The sequence below is a fragment of the Eucalyptus grandis genome, chromosome 3, assembly GCF_016545825.1.
Source record: "Eucalyptus grandis isolate ANBG69807.140 chromosome 3, ASM1654582v1, whole genome shotgun sequence".
Taxonomy (NCBI): domain Eukaryota; kingdom Viridiplantae; phylum Streptophyta; class Magnoliopsida; order Myrtales; family Myrtaceae; genus Eucalyptus; species Eucalyptus grandis.
This window is the reverse complement of record NC_052614.1, coordinates 21,436,902-21,455,971: the sequence shown is the minus strand read 5'-3', so window position 1 is coordinate 21,455,971 and position 19,070 is coordinate 21,436,902. Positions and strand designations below refer to the sequence as shown.

Sequence of the window (19,070 nt, the reverse complement as noted above, 5' to 3'; positions counted from 1 at the left end):
CTTCGCCGATCAACATTTTCAGGCCCTCATGGGATGGTGTGGCCATCCCTTGGCACCACCATAACAGGCTTGCCACCCTCCCTATGGCTAGATGAGGATCGTCGGCCCTCGCTAGTGATGTGGGGCTGCTCCGCCTCCTATCTAGGAGATTTTTTCTCTTTTTTTTTTTTTTTGGCTTTTCTTTAATGCTGGGTTTTCCTTCTGTATTGTTATTTTCCTCTTCTTTCTTTTTTTTTTTTTGGTGAAGTGACCAGCAACGCGAAGAAACCCTAGCAACTCCTTAGTGGGCAACAGGCAAATGGGTGCTAGCGCGACACGCCCACTTCAATTTTTTTAGTGGCCAGAAACCAGAAGAAACCTTTGCGTTTCTTTTAAGGTTAACCCACCCCACCCTCTCACGAGGAGCGTGCACTGCACGCTCAATCACGAGCCGTTTTCATGCGGAGGCATCTTCCGACCAACTAACTAGGCCTCGACACGTGTCGCGTGGCGAAAGGGGAACCGCCCCATGACGATCAGGACAGTGCGTGCATGATGCTCGTATGATTTTGGACCGTGTAATATATTTTCGAGATATCATTTTATCTAATATACGGACTCGAATATTCACTTATACCAAGGCTAGATGTGCGTTTGAAAAAGGCTATGCGCATCAACTTATCAAAGATTAATTCTAAGTTCAAGTCCTTTTTGTTAAGGAAACGTGAGATCTAGAAAATTATTGCACGTAAAGAAGGTGTTTTACAGCATTTTTCACAATTGCAAATTCTTTAGATTGGATCATCACCAAAAATGAGTAGATTAAATAGTTTGAATCGTCTCGAGTTATTCACAGTATGATTTTCTTCAAGGTGGAGGAAATTTTTTTAGATACTTTTTCATAAATATGTAGAAAGTGAAATTTGGGGTGGTATAAAAAATTTGTAAAACTCTAACTCGTATGAATTTCATAAGTTAAAGCAGTTATTTGCCAAATTATTTTCATGAGCGAATATGTCATTGGGTCTCTTCCAACATGCTTGTATCTCAAGGTACCTAAATGGTCCATACAAATTTTCCTTCGATTAAAGTGATGTGCGTGATTGAACCATGGAGCATGATAGATCCATTGGAAATGGATCACACTATCTTTACAATTCAAAAGTTCAAGCTATATTGTGAGCGAACCTCAAGTCATCTTGCGCCTTAAGCATTTACTTTCAAATGTGGAGAGACTTCTTGATTTCTAGCACATTCGTGGGGCTATGATTTTATGCTCGTACACCTATTAGCCGATTGAGAAACTATGGCTTAAACCGATCTTCTTCTTTTTTTGTGAACGTGAGAGTCTTGCGATAACACATAGAAAGGATAGCTGCCTCGTTGCCCTTCTCGTTGCCCTTCCCCACCCTTTTATCCTTACGGAAAGTCCGTGTGATCTGGAGACGTTTTACAAGAACAAATTCTGCTTTTAAGAAGTTGCAGCAGCTCTTGACTGCATGGAATACTTTAAAAGTGGAATAAATCAAATTTAAAACTAATTAAAACTAAGTTGGGGATAAAAACACTTCCGTTAAAAAGTAAAAGGCATCGGGAGAAGCTATTAGTGCTAAGCGACATCTTCTTACGTTATCATAAGAGTCCCGAACCCATTACTAAATATTTGATTTGAGTCACAATTACTCCTCACCATTCGTGATGTAAAAAAGTTCGAGATTGACGGCTTCGTCTCCAAGGCTTCACCAAGATGCTTTCAACTTTGAAGTGTCTCTACACGAGATATATCATAACTAGGTAACATCGCGTGAGTGTTCAAAACTTCACCCACAACGTGAATCAAATTCATGACGTTGAAAAAAATAGATGGCCCATCGCCGACATCCATAACTTCGACATATCATATATCATGATTAGGAAAAGAAGGCACCTTCTTAAATGTGTGCAATAATCTATGCCTTGGATATACATTCTTACAACTCTATATCTTCAATATGCGTTACCCAGCACTCGACCGCTAAACAAAAATACTTTCCTCTGTGGTACAAGGGAAGCAAATCTCCTATCCCATTAATGTGTGTGTCAATCTGTGTCAACGCACATATAATATCTCTTGAGACTTATCTTCTTCAATGTGTATTCATTATAATGTTATAAGTTGACAAGTTATTGTTCAATTTCTGTGACATAAATTGATATACCATAATAAATACCAGACTTCCCTAGACATAAGGACAACTAACTACGTATCTTAGGCACCACATAAATTCCAAATTTGAGGATAATAATATAGTCTTCCAAGGACAAGTAGTTCTATTTTACATGGTTCAAGTCTTGAACTGGGAAACATCCTAAGCTATGATACCTTTAGATACATACATGAGAAATACCTTGTCACATATGTAGATGTTTGGAGGAACAAATTATTTTTCAAAAGTTGTACACGAATAAAGAAAAACCAATTCATATATACTTAAGGTACGTGTTATGTGACCTTAGATTTAATGTTGCCCGAGACCCACAACGCCATCAACAACTGCCGTGGGCTATGTTACCTAGCTCGAGGAGAGACAGACCGCGATAGATAGCAACGTGCATGACGAGGATGACACGGCGAGTGGCGATGATACTGGAGAATGCGAGGCAACGTCGTCTAGGTAAGAACAACCGGCAGCCCACGGGAGATGATTGAACGTAGAGAAAAAAGAAAGAGTTTAAATTGTTTTTTTTTTTTGGGGGGGGTTATTTTTGTATGACTTCAGCAAGTGAGTTTGAGCAATTAGAGATATTTGAAAAGTACCTTCAAATAGAAAAGAAAAGCATATTGCACACTGTTGTGTGATCCATATGTATGGGTATTTCATATGTGGCCTAGCTGTTGCTTCTTTTTGCTTTGTTTTTGTTCCCCTAACTCTTTGCCATGGTCAAGTCGAGTTACTTCAAATTTTAATACAACGACAACCTCATTTCAAGGAAAATACAACAAAAGGCATTAAGAGCTCTCTCTCTCTCTCTCTCTCTTTCTCTCTCTCTCGCTCGCTCACCCTCACCCTCACCCGCACCCTCAAGAATCGAGAACCTCTCTCGCCTTGCAAGCTAGGGTTTCTCCACCTTGCGCACTCAAATTCTGCGATGCCAGCTTCAGATCTCTCTCGGGAGCTGTCGTTTCCGTCGTCGCCTGCGGGTTCTCTATCATTCGATACCACCTTATCAAGAAGCCGTGAGGAGTCTGTGTGAACTGGACGCGACATCCACCGATTCGGTACCCAGATAGATTTGGTCTCTCTGAATTGAAATGTTTCCTCCTGTTTCGTACTTGTTCCGGGGGTTTGTGTTTTCTTGATATACCCATGTTGAATCAGCTTGAGGGTTGCTTAATTTTAGGCGAATAATGAATGCTTCGCTGTTTTCTTGGCACAGATATGAGCTTTACTTTGAATTTCTGCATCTGGGTATTGCTTCATCGCTTATCTAGCTTGTCTCTTTCCCATTATTTTATGTGCCGTTTTGCTGTTTGAGTGATTTTTGTGAGGTTAGTTCTTCTTTTTTATGTTGCTGGTGGTTATTCAGTAAACCCTAATTCGAATCTCATGTGTTGATTTATACTCTTGATTATCAGATGTGTTTCGATGTTTTTATGGATGTTGGAGCTGGAGGTTGTGGTTGTAGTCATGGATCTTGAGTTTTAATTCACTGTCGATGACTTTCCTATTTGTGGGGTTGGGCTTTTCATTCCAAAGCAAAACCCTAATCTTTATTTGTCTTATGGGTGTTTTGGTTATCTATTTGCAACATAAATGAGTGCTGATCCTGTATGCTTTAATGTTTTTGGTGGCTACAAGGGTAATGCTGTAACCTATCTAAAGCTATTGTTCAATGGCCAACTAGGGTTTTGAGTTTTGTTAACCTTTGAAGAGCAATGGGAAGGTTGTGCGATATATAGTCTAAACGGTATACATGCTTTTCTGTTATGTGATATAAGTTCATTTTATTTCTGGATCGTTTTCCATATATATAATGACGTTTATTTAGTTTCCTAAGAAAGCTTATATCTGCATGCTTAGGCGCGAATTTATTTAAGATGGAGAAGAGTTTAGATGCCTCTCAACCGAGGAGATCATTTATCCCAATTGAGTCTATATGTATAGATCTTTCCAGTGCCATCGATAGAGATTATAATGGAAAGTGCGAGCGCTTCTCTATACGGTAAGATTTACATTCTTCCAAGACTGACTTGTAACTTATGTAGATGCTGTAGCCAATTGGATAATTCTCTTCATTCCTTTTGGATCACGTATTATCGCATTCTTCTGAAATTGTGCTTGTGGATGCATTCAGCAGCTAAATGATTAAGATTTCATGTGTTAACAATTAATTCTTTTTTCACTAAACCATCAGCATATGTTAGCTAGTTACTGTTTTCACTGTCTCTTATGCTAGCTTAGTTGCTTGTCCTTGCTCTTGAAGAATAATGTGGACCTACTCATCTTTCTTCTTCTATAACCTATAGAAGCACTGTATTATCTGCCCATTGCATTGATATATGACATTTACTTTCTCCCACTGAAGTTCCACCTAGGAAAGTCGTAATAACTGTTGAAAGGTCAATTCTGTCAATGTGGAAGTACAGTAAACATATATACATAAGTATATTTATCTGATAAAACTCATTTTTTTATCTACCATAACTAATTTTCATCTTTGCTTGTCCAGTGAATATGTATCTGAAATGAGAAGAAAAGACGAGAAGATTTGCAGGCCATTTACATCAGATGGTCACATTAATGCCATAAATGAGCAAGCTTGCAAGCCTCTTCCACAACCTCTTCAAAATTCTCAATCGTGGCAGTGTCTGAATTGTCTCAACACTGAAGCTGGTAGAAAGGAAACTGGCACTGTTGTTAAGTGCTGCAGTAAAAGATGCCTGTTTGATGGCCCTTGTTCCCAGATGTGGAGCACCTCTGAACCATCAAATCCTGTAGTGGATTTTCAGGAGACCTTGAAGCTCGAAGTTACTGAGAATAGAGAAGCTATTCCTGATACTTCTACTTTCCTAACTAAGAGTGACTGTTGTGCTTCATTGGTTGCTGACAAAAATGGCCAAACAGATGACGAAATTGATGCTTTCAGAAGAGGTATGTTTATGTAATTGCTGTGTCTAGATCCTGATAATTTATTCCAAGAGATGGACTAAGATTTTCTACCTCTAGGACATGAAAAAGACGGCTTTGAAGGTAACAAAAAGTCTGGAATGTGTAGAATTTACTGGACCAAGCGCTGCTGCACCAGAAGTTGATCAATGTCAGGACCATGAAAGTGTAAAAAGATGACCAAGGTAAATGACACGACTGATAATAATTTTAATTTGCAGGATAATCAATTTCAGTGTTGTTAAAAAGTTGAACCTTTTATTGACATAGTGACTCTTTTGGTTTCTGAAATAGTTTACAACTATACAGAATGCAATGGCTCTCCTGATTCATGTCAGCAAGATGGAAGTCAAGAAGCTCGAAATATTTTGGAAAACCTTCAACCGGGAAAACAAGCTTCTGGCGATGATCAGGAGGGGAAGGTGACTGAGGACCATGAAGAGACATCAAGAACAGTTAGTTGGGATGATCAGATGCCTCATTATCTCACAGATCATGAAACGGAAATCCCTCCCTGGGATTGGATGAGTGCAACGACTCATTATCTGAAAGTGCAGATATAGGGCTCAAAGATTGTTCTCACAATCAAAATCGGGATAAATGTCATGGTCTATTTCGTAGAAGAACCAGAAAGACACGCCTGATCACCGAATTACTGAAAGAAAGCAAAAATTCAACCACTGATCACATTGGAACAGATTATCCTCCTAGGAATGCAATATCTGAACCTTTGGATAAGACAAACAGTGTTGTGCAAGGTCAGGCAGTTTTCACAGAACTTGTGAAAAGTAGGTTTCGGGATCAAAGAGAAAAGGAAGTTAACTTCAGACGAAGAAGGAACAGCCACGGAGCTAATGACTGCAAGTAGGGAAAACAATGATTCACTAAATGGCAGTGGAAGTGTCAAAGATGCCAATGTGCTTTGCATCCTGAATCAAAGGACAGAGCAAATGCTAAGATGGTTCCCAGGATTGCTATCAATAATCAGACTAAGAACGGTAGTTTGAAGTTTCCTGAGAAGAAAATGAAGAGAAACCTAGCGATCGAAGATTTGTCCCAAGCACCCTCCGGAGAAAATGTATCCAAAAGTGTTCAGGACAAAATCAAAGCAGGTCCAGCCAGTTCTACTCACAAGTCATGTCTCAAATTGGGTCGTTATACACCCATCACCACAAACAACGAAAAGCTCTCTCTGATTGGTTTGAGTAAAAGCTCAAAAAGACAATGTCCAATTACTAGGACAGATGCTGAAACAACTGGCCTCTGTCCTCCTGCTGTACACTTACAACCAGCTGAAGATGCTTCTGTAGAAGGTGGGTTTGTTCTATCTCTCAACAGCCATTCAGTCGTGCCTGATGTCAAGAGGAATCGTCCTCTCAAAGTTGTGTTCGGGCAAGCTTCTTCATCTTCTAAGGATGAGGCAACTCCTAAAAGGGCCACATTGTGAGGAAAAATCTAAATTCAGATATGCAGCATCAAATATTACTTATACTTGTGAAGTAGATGTTGCAAAGGGAATACTTACTGATAACAACAGCAAAAAAGCTACAAATGGGACGCCTCTTCTTAGTGACAAGCAAAAGAACCAGTTAAATCTTGATAGCAGCACTTGTTGCCGAATGCCGCGAATGGTATGGGCTTTACTCTACTGCAATATATAAAGTTTTCTTTGAGTTCTTGTTCTTTTACAGTTGAGGGAATTGACGCCTTCAGTGGGGAGGTGGAAAATTATTTAGTAGTTGTTGACACTTTTTCTGCATACATGAAATTTATCTCATACATTGTTTAGTATAACTTTCTTCAACTTTTCCATAGAGTCCTTCAATCTTTTCTAAAGCTAATATTGAAAAATTACTGTGCAACTTACATTCTCTAACTGGCTGGACTTGCATTAACCACCTCATGACTGATTAATAATTATAAGGGTAGTGTTCAGATTCATTTCTTTTTCTCTTTGCTCTTTGCTTGAGCTCATACAAGGAAATATTCCCGTTTCCCAAATATCGAGTCATGCAGTACAAGTAGTGTATGGCTTCTATGTCAGAAGGTGATGGAATTTGTTGACCTTGAATTGTCCTTCTGCTTTCCCGTTCATCTTCAAGGTTGGGATTGGCATAACGCAAGTTCTTTCTGTAGCATCCTCATGAAAATGATTGTTCGTTCTTCATTCTCTGTAGGATATCTCATGTACAAGTAACAGCAGGAAGACCTTTTGTTCTCAGACACAGTGCACATTTACAAACCATCACTTTGATTGCGAAGCTGAGAAATCATCTGAACAAGGAACTTTAGATGACATACCGATGGAAATTGTTGAGCTCATGGCAAAGAATCAGTACGAAAGATTCCTTCCCGATGCTGAAAATGCTGAACAACCACTGGAAACGACCATTGGATCAGGTGCTTCTCAAAGTGTCAATATTACCAAAGGACTTCGAAAGAGGGACTGGAGTTTACTGTTGAACCATAAACAGAAACCTCACCCTAAAAAGGCTAGAAATCACAGGCATAACATGAGCGAGGATCATATACCCACCAAGCAGACATCTGTTGCTGGTTCTTCTCTGCCCAATACGATTTGTTCCAACGTGAATCAAATGGAGAAAAGTTGCCCACCTACTGGGCTTGGTGGAATCCTCCAGTTCACGGAGCAGCCATCCGGTGGGGTTGCATTTTCTTTATCGGGTTCCGGTGGGCATATTAGCAGTCCCTACTGCAGACGAAACAAGCGTATGGTGGGTGTGGGCCTCGTGTCTGGTAGTGACAAATCTTCAGTCTCAGTTAATGGAGTTTGCAATTCTGTTCCCCTGCACAATCGAGGAGTGGCACATCTATCAGCCGCAACACCAAATTGCATGCCCTTTTCTTATGACATTCCACCGAAGAAGTTGACTTTGCCTACTAGGTCAGATGAGTTTCTGCATGGTTCTAGGACCCTGCCAGTTTTAGATGCTAAGGGGGGTCATAGCTCGAGGCATTTGGGAGTGAAAGGTATTGGCTTTGACAAGCATAGGAATAATTCTTCCAACATTAATGCAGAACAAACACAGCACAATAGACAGAGCGGGATGGACCCCCAAAATCTGTCAGGACCTACGGCGCTGTGTTCCAGTGAGACGATTTCAGCAATGCATTTACTCAGCCTCATGAATGCAGGAACACACACAGTCAATTTGGATGGAAATACTGAACAGCATCAACTACCCTCCTTTTCTCGTAAGTATCACTCTAAGGAGATTGTCGAGTTGGACTTTCAGTCATACAAGCAGCCTTCTAACAGGATGCATCCATCATCTGATTATTGGGCTAAAGGTACCCTCAGTGAGCATGTTTCTGCAGTTCCAACCATTGATGAGCCCACTCCTTTATCTCAGCCTGATAGAAATTTCATGGGGGCCACTGAGGTTGCGGCTCAGGAATCACTGAAGATGCACAAGAAAGGGAAGAAAAGTGCCCTGAAATAGCCACATCAAATGAAGCATACAATTACAGATCACAAAAATGCATATTCCCTGGTGGTAATTTGGTCACAAATCATGGATCGAATCCAAACCTTGATGGGCTTAGAAACTTCGTAGATGCTCCAAATAATGTGGCCTTCCCTCTGCACTTGAATGCAGAAAGTTCAGGGAAGGACAAATTGGGGACGCAAGACAGAAAAGGAACCCTGCATCCTTCACAGAAGGACTCTGAGGTTCAAGTATGTACAGTTAACAAAAATCCGGCTGATTTTACCGTGCCAGAAGCAGGAAATAGGTATATGATCGGACGGAGGGACCTAAAATTTGAGAAGAGATATCCCTTTCAGAATTCACCAGGCGAAATTAATTTTGACCGCAATCACCAGAAGAAGCAAAAAGCTCACTGGATCAAGTCGGTGCTGAGTTTAGGTCCATGATCATTCCTTCCGATCCTGATGAGGTAGAATTATAATCCATCCATTGGTTTCTCAATGCTGGATACTGACATGTCAAATTACTCTAAGGTACATTGATATAGCTATGTCAATTTTTTCTTTGGCAGGTGATGGTATCAAAAATTCCTGTGCATTGCTGCGGCAAAGAGAGAATCATTGTGAAACTTTAATCTGGCATGTCAACAGTGTAGCGGATCTGAAGTTGGGAGACTGGATTCGATCGTCAGTTACATTAAGTTCGCTCATTGTCAAAGGTCATTCAGAGGGTTCAGTTATAGTGTACTACTAAGGACTTGTTACCGCCGTGTATGGCAAATGTCCGATGTTTAGCAAAGAGAGTTAAGCATTAGTAAGTATAGCAATCAGAAAAACAGATAGCGAAGACCCCAAATGGCAAGAAACAAGTTGGTGTTTCATAGATACATGGACAGTGTAGGTAGAGCGTGTGTTTTTGTCTGGGGAACAGACTGACAACATGGCATTGCTTGAACTGTAGATGAATGGCAAAGTGATGCTACTTTATATTTTCTGAAATGAAAAGCTCTCTCAATATCAACTTGGTGTGATTTTACTCTCGCGATAACGTCAAACCGATGAACGTTGGGAATGAAAACGCTGTTTACATTAACAAGGGTGACCAACTCACATCAATCAGTGTATCAATATCCATGCAGCGTGATTCCAGTTTCTGGTCGATAAATTTTTTGCAGCTTTAATCCCATGATCGATCACACTTCACAAACTGCTCAGGCTAGGACTCCTCTTTCGCTTTCTAAGGCCTTTGCTTCTTCCATTGGATGAGTATAGACTTATTACAGTTGTTATTCCTATCATAATTTCCTTGCAGCATCCATCTTGTGTGACGGAACATCTGTACAACAGACATTCATTTTCTATGATTTTTCTTTTTCTCGTTACTATCAGTCACGTTCAACTGACGTGGACTTACATTTTCTTCAATTTGGAAAAGTTTCGGAGGTTTCAATGCAGTTACTGAACGAACAGAGACAGCTATGAATAAGACGCAATGTGTCAAGGTGAACCTCAGTTTTAACACAACATGCTAGACACCTTACGGATAAGTTTTCCGGATTTACTTTGTTTTATCTCTTCTTCTTGTCTCATAGTCATATCATTTTCTCCCTTGGTACCTTCCTTGTAATTATCCAAACATAGACAAGGATTTAAACATATGGGTTTGTCGCAATCTTACATCAAAACATGGGTTCTTTTTCACAAAAAAAGAAGAAAAGATGAGCTAAAACCCAAGAAGCTGGGTAATTTAAAATAAATTGCATCGATATTACTGAATCTTGATTTTGCTTATCGAATGCATTAAAGAAATTACATTTACTTACAACTAACATGATTTTAATTATTCATGGAAAAGTTTCCATTGGTGATACGACATGGCCTAGTGTGATAGCTTTGGCCGCTTTGTTGGCATGTGAATATGGTAAGGTTGGTTTACAACTATATCTCACTTTATCAGTAGCAAAAGTTGGATAGGTCTGAGCTTACTCAATTTTAGGTAGACCTTTCATTAAAATTGAGCCACGTGCGAATTTCAATTGGTGTTTAACACATCAACATGGCAACCCTTCGCTCTCCCTCCACCCGAGCGGCATGCCATCACCTGCAGCAATTTTTGCCAATGTCCACCGCCCTCAACAGACACCTATGACCAATCGGGAGCAGATCTCTTCCCCCCCAAAACAACAACATGCGTGTTCAGCCCTACTTAACTTTTTATGTTACTCAATAACCTTATATATCGATCGTTATTAGATCAAATAAGTAATCTAATTGTCCTTAGAGTTCAACTTCGGCTAATACTTAATTAGGTTGTACCAAGGAGCTGAAATCTTTAATCATGGTATGGTTTACTATGATTTCCATGACTTTGGAGGCCATCTAGAAATAATGGAAACATCACTAAACTATATACTTGTTTGAAAAGCAATGCAATGGGGGCATATGACAAGAACTTCTTGGAAAACTAGATCTCTGCTTGTTATCCAAAGAAAACTATAAATAAATTGGTATTCTTTAGAAGTTTATTTCTCCTGCTCGAGCGGGCCTCGCCGGATCTTGGGGTCGCCGTGCGGACGGTCTTGCTTCACCGGACCACGACTATACATAGTTGGCATAGAAAGAGATGGCAAAGATGCCTCCACACAAAGTCGAACAAAAGCTTCACCATCTTCCGTGTGAAAACCACACAACCATTCCCAGTTAATCAAGCATCGATCATCGATGACGATGCTCATATTTCTAGGAAATTGTCACCCAATAGCAACACAAACATCAATGACAAATATAAGGGACAGCAAAAGTATAATAACATCTGCAGACCTAACCAAAGCGCTTTATAAAAATGAGAATTTGGTCTGCTTTTTTTAACATTTCCTTGGCGGAGGTTTGATCATTGAAAACATAAAAAAAACAGTCTAATGCCCATCAATTGTCAGGTTGTTCCCGACAATAATCGATGCTGTCTTCATTCGGTAGACTTTGTAGTCAAGCTTTAACCTGGCATTGGAATGTTATTATCATACATCACCTTGAGAAGTTCAAACAAGCAATTTGATACAGACGTTTGATATTGTCTTTGGCTAGACCGCCTCACGTGGAACAGATGACTACATGAAATAATAAAATATAAAATTCTGGTAAATGCACCTCTTTGTGAACATCTCCACACGATGCATTTGCATTTACAATCGATGCTCTCATGTTAGCAAGATTCCGCTATCTTCAATCTTTATCATCTTCCTTTCTCAAGTTCCCTCCTTTCCTGTGATAGAGTCAAAATTGATTAACTACAATTTCTTTTAGAAAATAAAAAATAAAAACGCGCACTGTGTGTGTGTGTGTGTGTGTGTGTGTGTGTGTGTTGTGTATAACACCAGCACAGACAAGAACATTAGCCACCCTCGTTGCATGCAAAATCATCAGTTCTCTATTGTGAGTAGCAAGAGCAGGCGATACATCATGGGAAAGCTGTCTCCATCCTCATCCAATACCAACCTCGAACCCGCACCATCGTGGGACGCCGAACCCACTTCTCGGGCGCCCGCCGCCATGACTACATACCGCCCACCGCCGGACTCTCCCCCCGCTGACCCGCTGCAAACCCACAACGCCAGCAGCGACTACCACGAGAAAACCTCAACTTCACCGCCACCATCGCCAAGATCCACAAGTCCTTCCCCCTCTTCTCACTTCCCATGTCAACCCGGAGCCATCGGCGCTGCCGCCGCACAACCTCGATGACATAGAATCTGTGCGACGGTGGTTTTCCCGCCAGTGCCCCTGGCGGCGGCGGAAACCATCCCGGACAACCAGATTGTGCCTTACGTGCCTCTTGAAAATTACAGCAACAAACAATACAAGGTCCAAAATGGGCCTGTTACTGCAGCTACCGGGCCATATGGAGCGTCACGAGCCCATGTTAACGGCCACGCGGCCGCCGGAGGACCGGCGGTCATGTTTCCGCCGCAGAAGGCGGATCATCAAGGGCTGCTGCCATTGTCGAACAAGGAATCGGTTTCAGCGCATCAAAACAATGATTCTGGTTCCGTTCGTTTGAGCTCCGTGGAGGAGTGGGCTCTTTGATTGCTGTCAACAACCCACCAATGGTAAAGTCTTTTTTATGTTTCTGATGAATAATTTCACGTGGGAAATTATCATGAAGTCAAAACGAACATTCTTCTCATAAATAGTATAGCCCAAGATGCATTCTCCGTCTTTGAGCCCTCAAGAAGACTTCACTTTTCATTCTATGCAAGAGGGACTACCAGAGGCAAGAAAATGTGCAAAGGTGGATCCCATACCAAGAAAAAGTAATGGCAATCTTTGTCCACACTCTCACCTAGGAAAGTTATGTGCATATTCCAATTAGATTCATAAAGCATTCGGACATCATTGTCGCGCTAATAATTCGCGCAATAATTTACATGCGAATGCACAAGGAATATTTTTCCAAACTCCTATTTTGTGTCTAATATCACACACAAACCAATTACATGTATTTCTTACGGCAATAATAAAAACAGTAGCACCATGCGTGACATTCGGCCAGATTGCTGAGACATTGGACAATGGCAGCACCAGTAAGTTGTTTCTCTTTCTATGTATTCAAATATCAATGAGATTTTGCGGTTTTCACTCCCTACTATTCTAAAATTCAAGTTGTGTTAAATGAATAAATGATGAAAATATTTAATTATTTTAACTTGTTCAATTGTAGGTCATTATCATTAAATGAAAATTGTGTATATACAACGTGGCGTGTGTGAAATTCAGCAAACGTAGTGATGGTAGCTTTTATTTGGATTGACATGAATGTGTTTTCAAATAGCTCAAAAAAAAAAAAAAATTTGTGGAAGAACGGTTTGTCTACACGTTATTAGAGAACATCAGCATCTTCTACCGTCTTGCCATTACTTAAATCATGCAATGGCAACCAAAAAGTTTTATTGTTTTGTGTCGCTTTATAGCTAGTGTTCTAATCAGTGCATCATTTCCATTTTTCTTGTGATAGGTAGGGTCATTTTAAAATTTGGCGTTCTCATGCAGGACCTTCACCATGTCTGCATATGCATAGGTTGCTTGACTGGTTCGCTTGTGAACTTCTTCTTGTTCCTGGCGTTATGCCATTGGAACATTGAAGTCCCGTACAGAAGGAGGCTCCGGAATGCATTTCAGATAGCGGAGACCCGGTCACCGACTGACTCGCCCACATCCTGTGTCCTCTTTGCTCGCTTTGCCAGGAGCTCCAGGAGCTAAAGTACCGCGGCCTAGACCCCTTTCAAGGCTAGTATCAAAACTCTGTCATTTTCCATATTTCAGCCAAAAACCAAGAAAAGGAGAAGTTCTCTGTCTATATGAACGAAGGACAAAAGAGTTCTTGGTCGTGACGAGGATCAAACGATGACTACTTGTGTTTGTGTGCGTGGTTCTTGAGCGCGTTATCAAGGCGTGATCGCAGGTATTTCACACGAGCAGAGGCAACAAGGAGAGGACATTATTCCTCCTACGAACCAGGCGATGATGAGATGATGTGAGAGAGAGAGAGAGAGGCTTGTGTCGGGCTCCTTCTTGACCTGTTTCTGTCAATGAAATCTTCACTATTTCACAAAAGAAAATGACTGTAGCTTGTTTCTTTCGTTGCATGCGTCGACCTGAAATAATCTTGATGATTACAGAATCCCCATATATTGAGATGATGGATTAGATCTGACCGTCCGGGTGATATTTATGTCTGTTAATGCAACGCATATACCCTGAACATGTTCTTCTATATGAACTGCTTGGTGTGAAGCTATAGATAGTTGGATCTTTCGTATCAATTCGGTTCATTTCATGTGAAATTCAAGTGATCTGAGGCTTCTTCTAACATTTTTAATCTATGTTCCTGATTAATCGAAATTGTCTTTTATTATATAGCTCGTACAAGTCAATCGAGAGTCATGAAGGGATACCTTAAGGAGGAGAGAGAAAAAAGCAAAACCTAAAACCATCTATAACTTTAATATGTGTCAAATGAGATCCAAAGATGTTTCCAAGATTTCATGACACTGCGTAATTTGAATTAAATGTAATTCTTGTCCATTTTGACCTCCTCTTTGAAAATGGACGATGACGTGACATGTGCTGACTTAATAAGATGTAAAGATATTTGTGTAATTATCCAAAGCTTTTGCACATAGACAAGGGTTTAAACATGTGAGGTCTATCGTAAATTTGAGAAAAGCTTAAAACCAAGAAGCTGAGTAATTATATATTGGTGTGACTTCTACTGCAAAAAATTATTCTCCTATGTAGATTTTTTTCCCCCAAGAGCTCCACTTTAGTGTAACTTGGAACATATTGTATTGAGAGAACCAAACCTTGGTTTTGCTAGCCGAATGTTATAGAGATACATGTGTGAGTTGTGTCAGAAAAAAGTACCACATTGTAGCATTGATATAGTGTGGAGCATTTAGCATATTCTAATTGACTTGTGACTCATTAGCTTATGATTCTGAGTAAAGATTAATCTATTTGGATTTATTGAGGATATCGAGTTTTGGGCCCTCTCTTGGTGATTTCCCATGTGAATATTGGATTTCTACTACTCACTCTAAACAAATAATATCAAAGTTAATGATAGATTAGTAAACCACCAATCTGTTATGGTGTGTTATGGTGTGTGGTGAATATTTCAAAGAAATGAATCTCCTAACCAACATGATTTCCAAGCAGCCTTTATGGATCAGTTTGGTAAAAGAGATCTAGAGTGAAGGTGAGTGGTATGGTGTAGCAACGTGGTCCCAATGTTAGGCTTGGCAGCCTCCATGGTTCATTCTGGAGATAGAAACTTGCAATGGAGGTGAGGAAGCAAACTTAAAACCGAGCTCACGCGTGAGGAGTAAATTGTTGAGACCTGAAGTGAAGGCAAGCATTGAAATATATTGATACAAAAGGAAAACCTAAATTTAAGGAGAAGCGGTTACAAAAGAATACCCGAATTTAAGGAGGAGCAAACTTAACATGAGAGGAAGATTATTAAAATGCACATGCAAGTTGTGTTAGTAAAAAAGTCACACGTGAGAAAATTAGTATGGTATAGAGCAGCTAATATACTTTAGTTGACTCATAGCTCATTAACTTAATCTTTTGAATAAAAATATATCCAACTAGCTATATTGCCAAGCTTGAACTCTAGGCTCTCCTTTGGATATCTCCCAAGGTGAAGATATCGAATTTCTCCTGCACGCTTCCAACAAATGCACTATAATTTACTTTTGCTTGTCATTTTTCGGTGTGGACAACTAGATTATGATATATCTAGCAGCCAACTTCTCGTAATGATACAACGGTTTACTTCGTTTTCATGATGCCATCTAGAAGTAATGGAAGTACTAAAAAAAAAAAAACTTGTTTGGAAAGCAATGCAATGGGGGCATAAACCGCATAACAAAAACTTTTTGGAAAACTAAATATTTCTTTTTCTCTAAAGAAAACTAAAAAAAAAAATAGATTGGCTTTTAGAGGTTTATATCTCTAAAGTGAATTGGCCCCCACCATCCAATTGACATTGTGCAAGTGGCCCTCTTCACTCGGATCATGCAAGCACGTCTCCACATGGAAAGAGATGGCAAAATGCCTCCACACAAAGTCAAACAGAAGCTTCGCCATCTTCCGTGTGAAATCTGCAAACCATTCGCACTCGTAAAAAAACCGTAAGACTAGTTTATTCTAAAACTTTTAGTTATATCAATTCAATTTTAAAAAAACAAATAAGATTTGTCGATGTAGTTATTCTAGATAATTTTATCCGAAATAGCTAACATAGATAATTTTTCTAATTTTTCTAAATTTTTTTCTTTCCGATGATTTTTTTCTTTATTTTTCGTTTCTTTTCATTCTTTTTTTTTTTTTACCAAAGCCTCCACGATTACCGAGCCTTGGCCATGGCCAACAAAGGTGGTGGCCATATGCGAGGGCCAACAAGGGCTCAACCTCGCGGGATGGACAAGGGTTCAACCCTCACGGCCCTAAATAACGACCGTGACACTCACTAGCCACAATAAGAAAAAAAAAATAAAGATATAAAAAAATTCAAAAAAATTAGTAAAGTTGCCAATGTCGACGTCAATCATGGTACTTAGGACAGTTAATGTTCACGTCAGCGATTCCCGATCAAAATATGCCAGAAGAACTATATTGACATTTGTCAAAATGTTAAGTTTTAAATTAATCAAATTCAAGAGTTTATGGTTAAATTTGCATTTGTATAATAAATTTAGGACCTTTTTGTTAATTTTACTTGACACCCCATTGATTTGAAAGCCGTTTGTTCGTTACTTTCTCGGTTCCATTCATCAATTCATTCGATTTTATTTTTATTTTTTGCCTGATTTTGATCATTGAAAACATAAAAAAAAAAATGCCCTTAAATTGTCAGGTTGCTTTCGACAATATTGATGTAGTTTTCATTTGGTAGACTTTGAAGTCAAGCTTTAACCTGGCATTGGACCGACCCCTTATTACTTAAAGGACGACGAGTACGCACGCAGCAAGTAGATGAGAAATTATACTGTAGTAGTTGTCTAAAAAGTAAAAAATATATATATATATATATATTAAAACGGCGCACCGCAGCTATCAATCTAATTTACCAAAGAATATTTCATAGATTCTACTTCAAAATGAAATTTTTATTATACATCATTGAGATTGCCAAAGTAATTAATTCTGTATATACACAAGCACGAACGAGAACATGTAGTCGCCAACGTTGCATGCAAAATCACTAGTTCTCTCTTGTGTGTAGCAAGAACAAGCGATTCATCATGGGAAGGCTGCGCCAAACCCATGCACTACCGACCCCGAACCCACTTCTCCGCCACCTGCCGCTGCTGCTACCGACCCCTTGCCGCCTGATTCTCTCGCAACCGACCCGCCGCAAACCTGCAATGCCAACAGTGACGACGACCATGAGAAAACCTCAACTTCACCACCACTGTCACCAAACCCACAGTTCCTCCTCCTCCTCTCACTTCCCATGTCGACCCGGGGCCAGTGACGCTGCCGCCGCGCCGCCTCGATGACATAGAGCCCGCACAAGCGGTGGTTTTCCCGCCAGCGTCCTCGGTGGCTGCGGCAACCTTCCCGGACTACCAGAATGTGCCCTGCGCCCCTGAAAATAATAGCAACAAACAAGAAACGGGCCGAAACGGGCCTGGTTTTGGGCCTGGTCCTTCAACTGCATGGCCATGTGGAGCGACGACAGCCCACATTAACAGCCACTGGGCCGCCGCAGGGCCAGCGGTCACGTTTCCGCCGCAGAAGGCTGATCATCAGGCGCCACAGCCATCGGGGAACAACGCACTGGTTCCGGTGCACAATGACAGTATCGTGCCGCCGCCGCCGCCGCCACTGGCGGTAGCATCACTTGCTCCAGCAGCCGGGTCAAGTGGGCTGTGGCCAGAAGGTCCGTCGGTGATTCTGGTTCCGTACGTTGGGGTTCCGTGGAAGAGTGGGATCTTTGACTCCTTGCAACACCCCACAAATGGTAAACTCTTTTTATTTTTATTTTTTTGTATACAATTTGCAAAGTCAAAATGGACAATCTTCTCTCAATCAGTATACATCGAGTGTCCATGTATTTATCTATTTAAAGTCTATAGCCGAACTAGGAACAGAGAAATCCTAAAGATGAAGTGACTGTACTTCAATGTGGTTAACTAATTGATTATATCGTTAATACACGCTAGGTCTTTGAGCCCCCAAGAAGACTTTGACTTTTCAGTCTATGTAAGAGGACTACCATAGGCAAGAAATGCGAGAAAATTACTATAAAATTCATAAACCTAATTTATCTGTGTCAATTCAGTCATAAACCTTTCAATTTGGCTAATTTAGTCATAAAACTTTCAATAATTTATCGATGTAATCCATCTGGCTAATTTTAGTTGAAAATTGCTAACATAAACGCAACAGTCTTTACGTGACACAATTGACACTAATATAAAGATATATATTAATTTTTAATTTTCTGAATTTTTATATTTCTTTTCTTCTCCTTTTTTCCTTTTGTTAAGAAGGGCAGCCGTAACAACTAGCCAAGGCTCAACGACCCTATTGGCCATTGGGTGAGGGTCTTCAAGCTCTCATCAGCCACTAGTGAGGGTCACAACCCTCGCTTAGGAGCTAGGCAAGAGCAAGTTCTCACCAACCACGGCAAGGGTCACCCCTCGAGGGATCACAGCCCCCTAATGGCTTAGCAACAAGCCCTCACCTAGTGGCTAGTGAGGGTCATTGGGCCTTGGCAAGTGCCTAACAAGACCCCACAAGCTCTGACAATAAAATTTTAAAAATAATAATGATTAATAAAAATAAATTAAAATTTAAAAATTTTATAATTTTTAGATGTCAGCATCAGTCATGCAATATAGAATGGTTGGCTTTCACATCATCAGTTCCCAACTAAAATTAGCATGATGAACAACTACATTGGCAAATTATCAAGGTTTGAG

The 19,070-nt window shown here is 40.3% G+C and overlaps 1 protein-coding gene across 2 annotated transcripts; it reads left to right on the top strand.

The window, feature by feature from the left end:
* Positions 1-2,967: 2,967 nt before the first annotated feature.
* LOC104445405 lies at positions 2,968-5,924 on the top strand. Of its 2 annotated transcripts, XM_039308769.1 has the most exons (6): positions 2,968-3,238; positions 3,819-3,927; positions 4,041-4,182; positions 4,690-5,111; positions 5,236-5,311; positions 5,421-5,924. In XM_039308769.1, exons 3-5 carry the CDS (start codon positions 4,058-4,060, stop codon positions 5,304-5,306), a joined length of 618 nt encoding a protein of 205 aa, XP_039164703.1. In that variant the 5' UTR covers positions 2,968-3,238; positions 3,819-3,927; positions 4,041-4,057; the 3' UTR covers positions 5,307-5,311; positions 5,421-5,924. The 2 variants fall into 2 exon arrangements, with proteins under 2 accessions (XP_039164703.1, XP_018730690.2); XM_018875145.2 differs by lacking the exon at positions 3,819-3,927.
* The last annotated feature ends 13,146 nt before the right edge of the window (positions 5,925-19,070 follow it).